General features: G+C 45.3%; 1 protein-coding gene across 1 annotated transcript; it reads left to right on the top strand.

The window, feature by feature from the left end:
- Nucleotides 1–539: 539 nt before the first annotated feature.
- On the top strand, nucleotides 540–11228 carry LGSN (lengsin, lens protein with glutamine synthetase domain). Its single transcript, XM_044421440.1, has 4 exons — nucleotides 540–987; nucleotides 3433–3435; nucleotides 5664–5842; nucleotides 10029–11228. Exons 1-4 carry the CDS (start codon nucleotides 540–542, stop codon nucleotides 11226–11228), a joined length of 1830 nt encoding a protein of 609 aa, XP_044277375.1.
- Nucleotides 11229–11670: the final 442 nt, after the last annotated feature.

Raw genomic sequence — 11670 nt, 5'->3', positions numbered from 1 at the left:
CTGTAAAAGGTTTGAATCTCTTCATCTGATTCAAGTGCATTGTTGGTATTTGCTGATGATTACAGAGCACTGCTGGAAATGAAAATGAGGAAACTGATGGCAACTGCATTTGTGGACTAAGGAGCAAAAGAAGAGTCAAAGTCACTGGACAAGAAATCTCCACAGCTGGAGGTGACATGATGGACGCATCTCATTCTTCAGGTGCTTCTGATCCAAGAGTATTTAGTCGTGATGGACCTGGCACAGATAAACTTCTTGAGAACCCACCAGACTTCCCAGCAACACAGGCATCAGATGATGATAACCCTAAGGGAGACTGTCCTGTAAGAGAAGGTCTGCAACAGGGTGGAGAGCCCCCACTTGAAAGTAGTCCGGAAGGTCCTTGGGGAGTAGAAATGTTGGGTAAAGATCAGAGGTTGAAAACAAACTCAGAGGGCAAAGTAGAGCACACTCTTCAATTAGATGCTGCAAGAAACAGGAAGGATTCAGCGTCACCAACAAGCTGTGAAGAAAAAACTGGTGCAGTGCAGGATGAGTGTATGCCTCATGCAACGGAGCAAAAAGACAGAGATCGTCACATAGCAACCCAGGAAAAAGAAGACGGCAAAGACTCTTTGGCTCTGTTGCCTGGCATTTCTAAAGAAACATTGCAGGAGTTGAAAAACCTGTTGAGAGAGAGCCCACTGCTGAATATGAGGGCCAGGAACCGTGGTAAAGCTGGCAAAACCATCTCCCATACGCTGCTACTGAAGCCTAGTAGATGCCCGGAAACGGCTCCTCCTCATCTGAGGGGAGATGACAAGGCAGTCCCTGCGGTGCACATGCATGCAGCAGGGCAGGAAGACAAGCCACAGCTGCTCCTCAGCTCTGGCGGGCTGGAGAACGAGCAAGCCAAAGTTGAGGCAACGCAGCATCCTGCTGAGGAGCAACAGACACCTTCCCCAAGTGTGGGCAGTGCTCCAGGCGCTACATTTCAGCGCATGCCTGGTAAGGATGCTCAGCCTCATCCCTCTGTGTGCTGCCAAAGCCCCAGCGAGGCGCCCTCCAGATGTTTGGGATGGCAGCTCCTGCCCCTGCTGACCATTACCTGGGCTGGCCGGGACAGTTGGGGATTGCAGCCCAAAACATCTGGAAGGCATGCTATCAAGGAAGGCTGCATCAGGGATGTGCTGTATCTATTAAGCAGCCATAGCATTTTGCATTCTCTCTCTCCCTCTCCCTCTCCCTCTCCCTCTCTCTCTCTCTCTCTCTCTCTGGCCACGTGCATTTGCACATTGCCACTCTTCATGATAACCCAAGGCAGGCTGCAATAAAATGAGGACCAATAACGAATGGTAAGCCAATGCCATGACAACAAGCCAAACAATCAGTGAATCAGTGTTCGCTTAAGTCAAAAATGCATGCCAAACTTTATAAAAGAGCATTATAGAATAGCTGCAACAGGCTTCCAGGAAAGAAGGAGAGAAGCCCTTAGATGCCAGGCAAAGAGCAAATTCCCTCAGAGCATCCAGGCAGAATTTGTGCTGGAGCATCGTGGGCTCCATACGGGTCTTGGTCTTGTCCTGGAGAACCAGTGTTGCAGTGGTAAATACTGAAGTGTGGCTGCCCATGAGACCAGTCCCCATAGCCAGAAAAGAGAGTCTATGAATAGTTCCAGGAAAAGCCCATGAATGCAGGCAGCTGCACTGATCCATAGCAACAAGCCAGAACTGGATTTCACCTCCAGCAGGAGAAGCTGGAAGTGGAAACCCCGTGGGTCTTAATAGTCCATTCAGGACCAAGAACCCCCCAAATATATTGCCTTACAACCAGGAAAGCACATAACAGGGTGTTGTTCCTAGGGAACGCCATCATCCCACAGCTATCTTGAGGACTGCAGCCGAGCTCAGAAGGATGACGAGGGCATGGGGGATGGGGGTGAGGATGAGGATGAGGATGGAGCCAGCCACCTGGCGCTCGGACTGTGTGATCCCAGGCTTCCCTGCGCCACGGGGAAGTACCCAGGAAAAACCTTGCATCACCCTCGGGGAAGCATGGCAGGAAGATTGAACTTGGGCTGCAGAATCCTGCCATGGCCCCGTGTCCCTGGTGCAGGTAGCAGAGCAACAGGCTTTGACCCATGAGAGCGAGTCTTGATACGCACTAGCTCTTCTAGCCCTGAAAGGTGCACTCATATAGCCGGCTGGGACATGCTGAGAAGTACAGGCCTTTGGGCTGGTTAAACTTGAATAAGAGTGCACCCTAAGATGCTTACGGAGCTAAACTGCCTATCAGATACTGCTGGGTGCAAGACACGTGACCCTCATTTGTTCAGTCAGTTTAATTGCTTATATTTGTACCCTGCCTTTCTATTGAAAATGGCACTCAAGGTGGTTTTTTCTCTAAAACATTTTTAAAAAATTGAGAGGCTCAGGACATGATGTAAATAGAAGTAGACACAATGCAAATAGTGTGAATGTTCTCTTTTTTTAATGACAGCTGCTGGAAGGGGAGGGAAGGGAGTGTTTAAGCCTTTCACTCTACTGGCATTACTGAAATGTTGCTCTTGATGCAAATAATAGCTTTTTTTGTTGTTGAGACCAGGAGTGAAACAGTTAAACCCTCCCTTCTCACCCTCTCCAGTCTTGAAGTTGCCTCCCTACATCTGCCATTTACTATAAAAAATCGCACACAATTGGCATTCAGACAATTAGCACCACAGCTGGAGGGCCTTTCTCTTTCTCAAAAGCTTTGAAAACTATTTCTGGAAATCTCTCTTGCACTCCCCACACCCCTCTTCTGGATGACCATTTGTACAGTAAAAACAGCTTCCATGTAATTCCATGGAATTACAATTCCATTGGGGCATTCTCCACCCTGTTGCCTTGCGGCTGTTAACTATTCTCAGCTCCAGCCAGCGGGAGCAATGGTCAGAAATGCCAGAAGCTGCAATCCAAAACATCTGCAGGGCACCTTTGCCATGGAGAGAAACGCTTCCATCTCAGATCCGCAGCTGACTGGCTTTCCCCTGCAGGGCAGAAGGAGTCAGGCCAGGGGAGAAGCCTGGTGAGAGATTCAGATCTGCTTTCTCTGCACCATGTAGGGCTTGCTTTTAAGAAGTCATGCGAGGGCTTGCCTTGCTAACTTGTGAGCAGACACAGCAGAAATGCTACTTTCAAGTGCCACTGAGCGATTCTTTGCTGCTTGCCTGTGACAAGACATGCTCAGATACATGCAGCCATTGATACACCGGCGGGAGCAGAATTCAAGGGGAGGACTTGGAACGTTCAGCTCTGTCACCGCTGGAAAGCTGTGAGCTGTTCTGCAATGGGATCCAGCCCTTGGGCCGGAAAAGATTCTCTGCTTCTGGGCCACCACACATTCCCCTGTCAATCTCTGGAATAATTTTGCAACTGGTTTCAAAGCGTTTTAGAATTTAGAGCCTGGGAGTAGAAGGTGAAGGATGTGGGTGCATGTGTATTTGTCCATCCGGCCAACGGATGCCTTCAAGATTCAAGGCCCCCCCATGGGCGAAGGGAAGTGGGCTTGTTAGCATTGAGAGTTATGAACTGATGTATGCTGAGTAAGGCAGAGGCTGTAGCTACAAGCCCTCAGTCATCTGCTGAGGTCTTCTCTATGCCTGTAAGCGCTGTGATGTCAGTGAGGTCATGATGAAGGACCACAGTAGGCAGATGCAGGAAATGTGTGGTCAGCTCTTCTGACATCCATGGCTTCAGCTCAGAAAAAGGATGTGGTGGGGATCAGCACAGGGCCACATTAAAAACAACAACAATCTTCCCTCCAAGATATTTCTCCAATTGAAATGATCTCCCACCACCAGGATCTCCCACTGTGTGTGTGTGTGGGGGGGGGGGGATGCAGATACATCTGCCTGTCTCCCCCACCACAACTGGACTAGCAGCAGCTTCTGCAGGGGGACATAGGCTAGATAAGCAGTTTTAGGGATGGAGGAAGACAAGCTCCAGCACCACTGCCCCTGTTTGAGTCTACCTCTGCACACACAGATGCTTGGAAATACCGAAAACAGATGTTGGGCTTCTAACCAGGAGTGTCCCACATCATATCTAATTTGTCTCCAAGTTTCTGTTGCAGTGGGCCAGAGTACCCTGGTCTCTGTAGAGCCAGGAAATTCTAATTTTGCAAATAGCATACACAAATCAAAACAAGGAAATAGCACCAGGCTGAGCACTAACAGGATATTGCAGGTTGGAGGCAGCACAGAAGATATTCTTTGGTTTAACTGCAAGCACATTGAGCTAAAACTCGTAAAGTTATGGCAGCAAGCCTCTGAATGCTATTATTTGTTGTATTAGCACAGAGTCTGTGACCTGTACGATAGATGTGATGGATGCATCTTTTACTGGAACACTGTTTGCCATTTTGCAGTTTGGAAGCTGCTCAACTGGACTGTGTATAAAATGTCTGCACAAGCCACTACTGTGATATTTGCAGTGATCAGCCCAGCCCATCTCTTAGCCAGCTTTCAGACTACAGTTCTGTGTGGTTAAGCATTGCCTGCAACAGTAGGGGGATAGACTAGATGACCACTGAGGTGTCTTCCAATTTTATGATTATTGACTGTGGGAAGGCAACTCCTATAAGCCCTAGTCAGCATGGCCAAGAGCCAGGGATTATTGGAGTTGTAGTTCTTCAGGATTCCATGTTCTAAATTAGTCCTAAGCTATTTGCTCTGAAAGGCTACTAATCTTGATTATTTACATTACTTCTGCATATCCACAGGAGCAAAAGGGTGCTTTTGTTTTTCTGCGTTGTTCGTGGACTTCCTTCAGATTACCTGCTTGGCCACCATGGAAGCAGAACACTGCTTACTGCATCCAACAAATGCTCTTCTGATGCCCTCTCTCCTTCACTTTCTCGTACTGGATTTAGCAGAATCGCATAACATACAGCATAGGCCCATGTGTGTTTACTTGGAAGGAAGCTCCATGTTCCAGTGAACATGTTCAGAATTATGGCCAGATCAATGGATCTTGGCTCACCGTATGAGCTATTGCTACATGCGGCTGTTAATCCACTGTATCTACTTTTGTTTTTGTCACAGAACTGAATTCCAAACACTGTGAGGAGCATTTCTTTTCCAGCACCATAACCTCTAGATGGCACTGTGGTAGAGAAGAGTAGCACAAATGCACAAGAAGAAATTTCTTTAGCCATCAGGAAATGATACCCCATTTTCCAAGAGGTTTATTTTGGAATAGGAAAACACTGCTAAGAAACAGAAGCAAAACCAGAGGGTCAGGACAACAGCATTGTTTAAACAAACTTCAAATAACCAGGAGTAAGGAAGGAGGAGTACACCACAAAGACCTTGTGTAGAAAAACTCATAGCAAAAAATGCATGCATGCAGACAGAGATGCCCTCTATATATTGCCGAGTTATTCTTTGTACAGTGTGCTTTGTCCAGCCCTCGTGTACTCTGTCCCCATTCCCACGTGGAGTTTGGTGCATTCTGGACCTTGAGATCAATGGGCTGCCGCACAGCACCTGACTCTGTGTGGGATGGTGCACTGTGTTGAAAAGATATTCCAGTATGACAATGGTGACAACAGACATTTTAACTCTTCCTGAGCATGATCAAGTTCCTTTCCTTTCCTTTCCTTTCCTTTCCTTTCCTTTCCTTTCCTTTCCTTTCCTTTCCTAGATCACAGAAGAGATTCTGGTGTAAAACATCCTGGCTTTCCCATCCCTCTTTACTTGGTCTCTGAAATCGAACGCATTGAAGAACAGATCGCCCGGGACAACATACATTTTGTCAGATTTGAAGCAACCGACCTTCATGGCGTGTCCAGGTCAAAGACCATTCCTTCTCGGTTTTTCCAGGTATGTTCTTACCCCTTCTGTGTGTCTTAGTTGTACAGAAACAGCAAGCTACTTCCCAGCTCTTTGCCATGGGCAGTGCGGCTGAGGCTTACAAAATGCCTGCCTGCCTGCCTGCCTGCCTGCCTGCCGTGAGCAGTGCCCAGAAATAATTTCGGCTTATTTTGTTTTCCCAGAGTAGCCATTCTTCTGGCACAGGAATGCAAATGTAATAAAAGGAGCATGGTGATGTTGCTTCTTTTTCACGTTTCAAACTAGCCCTCCCCGGTGTTATCATTTCACATTTATTATATCGACCAATATTCTGTCTCTGACATCAGCAAACTGCAAAGGAAGGCCAAGAGCAAATAGCAAAAGACATGAAGGTGATAGCATGGGAACCATTTTAGTTATAAATAATTCCCTTTCCAATGCTTAAATCAGATTGAAAAAAACTATAGCTGAAATGCATGATGGCTTAATAATAACATTGTCTATGCTGGTGAGCCAATAAATAAAAGTCACATTATGAAGCTTCTTGTAGCTGATATATAGAAAGTAGAGACCTCTAAGGCCATTTAGGTATATTGTTTATTTAATACTGAGCATGGATGGTTTATATGCTGGGCTTTAGCTTTAATCTCGTCATGAATATTTCAGGTTTCACTGAGCAGTCATGACAAATATACCAGTGTGACCGGAAACTTAGTGGCATTTTGCTTTCATTCAAAACCTCCTTTGACGCAAAGAAGCCATTTCAAAATTTATTTGTTCTTAGAACTCACTACAGTTTCTTTTAAAACTCTAAAGCCTGAATCATTTTTTCCATGAATGCCATTTAGGCATGAAAAGGAAAATACTCTCATCCAAAGTGTTGAATGCTAATGAAATTAATGAGTAATAACAACATCTTTTTCCAATTTCACATTCAAAATACAGGTGCCCAGTTCAGCTTTTCTCATACTGACCTATGCCTACCCAAACAAATTAAACTTGATATAAAACTATAAATCACTTAGCATTCTTCAAAATAAACATAATTTCTGTGTAAACAGCCTAAGCCAAGGAAAAGTTTATGCCAACATCAATTTGCTAGGGTGTGATACTATGCATGTTGAGATACAAACATTTATTTCTGACTTAGCATGCAGAGAATTGCACCCTTAATCTTTAAGATTCCATAAGACTCTTTGAGGAAAGAGTTGGGTTGACCATCTTTGAGGAACGAGTTGGGTTGACCATCTTTACTTCTCAACAAACTGCTCTAGGGTCATCACCTGCCCTACTAATGTACTGGGCTCAGTAACTGGGACCCGGCCCTTATCATAACATTTCCTTAGTGCTGAGCACTATGGGGTGGCCAGGAATCAGATACATGATGAGGAGCATCATTGGAAGGTGTGGAAGCAAAGACTTGCACAGGATGAGCAACTGGCAGATGGTTTTGGTGGACTGCCTACTGAGGAACAGAAATCTAAATTTTAGGGATGTGGAGTCTTATCTGTTCATTGATTGATTGATTCAAAATATTTTGATCAACTAAGGAGCTGCCAGGGATTAATTTGAGATACATTCCCTCCTTTTTGGCTATTCAGAAGAAGCGACTGTAAATGGCAAGTGTTGTCTCAAGAGGCATTCCCTCTTTCCTGTGACAGAAGGGGAGAATACCTCTTCTGCAGAATGTATGGCTGCTGTGACACATAAATGCCCATTAAAAACATAGTGTTTCCCCCACAGAACTATTGTTTTTTCCTCTTACATGCAAATGTATGCTGACTGAATTATTAACCAACTTAATTTTTATTGATTGACCTAAAATATTTGTAGACCACTTTATAAGAGTAAAAAATCTTCCCCCAGTGGCTTGCAGTATATAAACTGATGTAAAAGTCTTTAAAATTCTTAAAACACCATAATGCTAAAATTAATAATTAACTAGAACCACCAATAACACAAGAACAATGATTCTAGTAAAATCTAAAACACAATAAGTAAATTGCAGCTAAGCCATCGTCATACAAACAGCAACCCAAAAGAATCCTTTTAAGAGAAAGCAACTGTAAACAAATGGGTGAAGGTCCATGTAAAGGTCTGTGATCATGGGACCCTGATATATACCAATGTACACAGAGTTCCATCCATTAAATGGCTAAAATACAAACCGTCAATCCAGTTTTTATACGTTATCTTCCACCTTTCCCTGCAGAATGCCCAACTAATTAGGAGTACAACCCTCTGGACCTCACCATAATGGAAAAGATTGCAACAAGGTGGGGTATAATGGCAAAGCCTGTGTGAATGCCAACTCAGTTCACTGTTCAGGTGCTAACTGTTGATGGCCAGCTCCAGGGTTCCTTCCCTTCCAGTGTGCTGTTATATGCACACACCAGATATGGACTGGTCAGCCCTATAAACAGAGGACACCTTGACACAGGGACTGTTCTCTAACAGCCCACCCAACAGAGAACTATGTACTGTAAAGTAGGGCTCACGCCCAACTCTTCTGTTGGAAACTGCCTAGCAGGGGAAATAGAATAAGAAGAACCATCTCCTGGGTACAGGTGATGAGTGTGCACATTTGAGCATCCCTTTAGTCCCCTCCAGGCCTCATCCTTCTCTGCCATGTTGTCTGTTCTCCTTCCAGTGCTCATACCTCTGGTACTGATAGAAGGGTGATAGACTGTGCCATCTACAAACTGGGTGTACATGCTCAGTTTGTGCATCAAAGCAAAAAAAGAAGAAGAAAAAATCTTGCAGTTTTATGAAAGTGCCTGCAGTCTTTTCCTGCTGTACAAAAGTTCCATGTATAACCACTTAAACACAATGATGTGGGAAGCTTCTTCAGTCTGATATTGCTTCCGCATTATGCATGCATGATCTGGAGGGTTTGTATAAAATAGTTTTAAATGTATTCTCTCTTCCTGGGCTATAAAGGTTAGAGCTATACTTCAGTACCACATGTACCAGGTTGCATGCTGCAAAGTTCTTGCTGTAAAAACACACTTGCATATTTTAAAGCTCAGCAAAGGTTAATATAGCCTATTTTATTTCCACTCAGGCATTTGAAATTTTATTCTGGGATCTTAACTTACTTGCAAATGTGAAGCATGAAAGCTTTTCTTTTAGATCCAGACTTTACAACTAGATTTTGTATCACCCCTGTGTCACAACTAAACTGCTGCAAGGTACTTTACACAGGACTACCCCCAGAAGCTTAATTTGGGGCAAAATATGGTGGTCCACTTCTTGGCAGTGTTGGACCTTGGAAATCTCACAAACAGTCCAGCATTTGCACAGGCTACCTATAGTGTGCTAGGTGTCATTCAGCACGGTGGATCTCGCTCATAAAGCTCTACTACATATACTGGATAGAACCTTCTCCCCATAAGCCACCATGAGCTCCATCAGAAACAGATCTTCTGATATCATTCCCCATACAATTTAAGTCCCAGCTGGTTACCTTTTTCCAAGGAGGGTGTTTACTGAAGGCTTTAGAGAAACAAGCCACATTCCAGAAAGCCACACAACCAATGATACATGCTTCATGGACCTTGTTGACTTCTTTCCCCACTCCACAATGGCAGCCCCTCACAGGCCCTGTATATGTGTGTGTGGTCATCCTTGGACATACTTAAAGGAACAAGGCATTGTTAAAGGAACATTAAATGTTAAAGGAACATTCCGGCCCATAATATGCAGCAAGGGTGTCCAACAGCAGGCTCATGAATTGAATCTGGTCTACCAGGTGATCAGATCTGGCCCTCTAGGCTTCCCTTGAAGGCCAGACAACCTTCTCCTGGCCCCACCTCCTTTCTCCTCCACTACCAATCATTTTGTTTTTTCCCAAAGGTTGGGAATGCCTAAAAGGTTGAAATGCCTTTCTTAAGACTGACTGGCAGGCAGTGAGGCTGTAAACTAGACTAGGCTGGTATTTTGGCCACACACCTTTTACCTTTGGCTCCTCCCACCATAAGAATGCGGCACCAAGAATTTCTTCAAAATGTCGTCCAGCCATTTTGAAAGAAGGCCAATGCCCCCAATATACAGTGCAGGAGTCCTCTACGGGGCAAATTGCTGAAGTCTCTACTTTTGAAATCTTTCCCAGAATCTGAACTCACATTTATCACTGTCATAATTGTAATGGTTACTCTTGATAACGGCTACATTCAAGTGTCCAAAGCAGTCCTATCTTCTCCCTTCTTCTTTTTAGACCAAAGCTATCCATGGTGTTGCCATGCCTAGAGGCCATCTTGAACTGACCCTGAATCCGAAGGATAATGAAATAAACCACATAAGTGCAAGTAATTTCAACTGTGATATAATCCTGAGTCCGGAATTATCAACCTTTCGGGTTTTACCATGGACTGAACACATGGCGAGGGTGATATGTGACTCCTTCACTGTAATAGGGAAGCCCCTGTTGACTTCGCCCAGGTACATTGCCAAGCAACAGCTGAGACAGCTCCAGGAGAGCGGCTTGGCGCTATACTCCGCCTTCTCTTACGAGTTCTGTATTTACGGCATTGCCGAAATGGTCAATTCAAAGACAATATCTTTTCCTGCTGCAACCCTACTAAACAACCACAACCAGTCTTTCATTCAGGAACTCATTGATGGGATGTATCATACTGGGGCAAATATTGAGAGCTTCTCCTCTTCCACCGGGCCTGGGCAAATGGAGGTCTCTTTTCACCCAGAGTTTGGCCTGGGTGCAGCGGATAGCGCTTTCACTTTCCGAACGGGCATTAAAGAAGTGGCCAAAAAGTACAGCTATATCGCCAGCTTTTTCACCGAGAACGGATTCTGCAACTCAGGCATCCTCTCCCATAGCCTTTGGGACAATGCTGGGCAGAGTAACTTGTTTTCTACAGTTTCAGATCCCCCAGAATTCTCCAGTACAGGGAAGAATTGGCTTGCTGGACTCCTGGAGCATTCTGCAGCTCTCAGCTGTCTAATGGCTCCGACTCTTGGCTGCCGTAAACGCTACAGCGCCTACAGCAGGGGTTCAAAGGAGAGAACCTTTGCCAAGTGGTCCTGCAATGACAACAATTGTGCTTTTAACATCAAGGGTCATGGGGAAAAGGGAACTCAGATAGAAAACAAGCTGGGCTCAGCCGCAGCAAATCCTTACCTGGTGCTGTCTGCGACAATTGCCGCGGGCCTGGATGGCATAAGGAGAGAACTCAGTTTCCAGGAGCCACTGGAGGAGAGCCAGAGTTCTGCTCGCTTTGGAGCTGCCACAATCCCACTGAAACTGGAAGATGCACTTGTCGCGCTTCAGGAAGATGAGTGCATCAGGGAAGCTCTCGGTAACAACTTTGTCCGGTATTTTGTGGCCATGAAACAGTATGAGATGGAAACGGAAGCAATGGATGTGGAAAGGAATAAATTCTTGGAATATTTTATCTGATGTGGGCATATTTTGAGAGCTGGGGTGGGGTTAGTGCAGGGCTAGGCAACTTGCTGGCCTCCAGATGTTCTGGACTACAGCTGGCTATTGTGCATGGGAGTGATGATCCAAATCATCTGCAAGGTAGCAGGTTCCCCACCCCTGTGTTGCTTGGTAAGGGGCTGAGCCATGAATCAGGAAATCCCCACTCAGAATCTCGCTTCTGCCATGATGTCGCTCGGTGGCCTTCGTGTGCCACGCTTTCTCAGCTTTTGTACCATCTACTTTCACCTAACCTATGGGGGAGGATTATGCTGGCTTACCTTGCAGATTGTTGTAAGGATTGCAGAGGTGTAGTGTATATGAAGTACTTTGGCTAGACAAATTGTAAGTATTACTACTACGTTTTGGTAGAAAGCTTGCTTTCTGTGGCATTGCAGTGAATGCATGAGGCCTGTGTGGA

The sequence above is a fragment of the Varanus komodoensis genome, unplaced genomic scaffold (genome assembly GCF_004798865.1).
Source record: "Varanus komodoensis strain SLA01 unplaced genomic scaffold, ASM479886v1 scaffold12, whole genome shotgun sequence".
Lineage (NCBI taxonomy): Eukaryota > Metazoa > Chordata > Lepidosauria > Squamata > Varanidae > Varanus > Varanus komodoensis.
The sequence above is the reverse complement of the archived record's forward strand: the minus strand, read 5'-3'. Positions and strand labels throughout refer to the sequence as shown.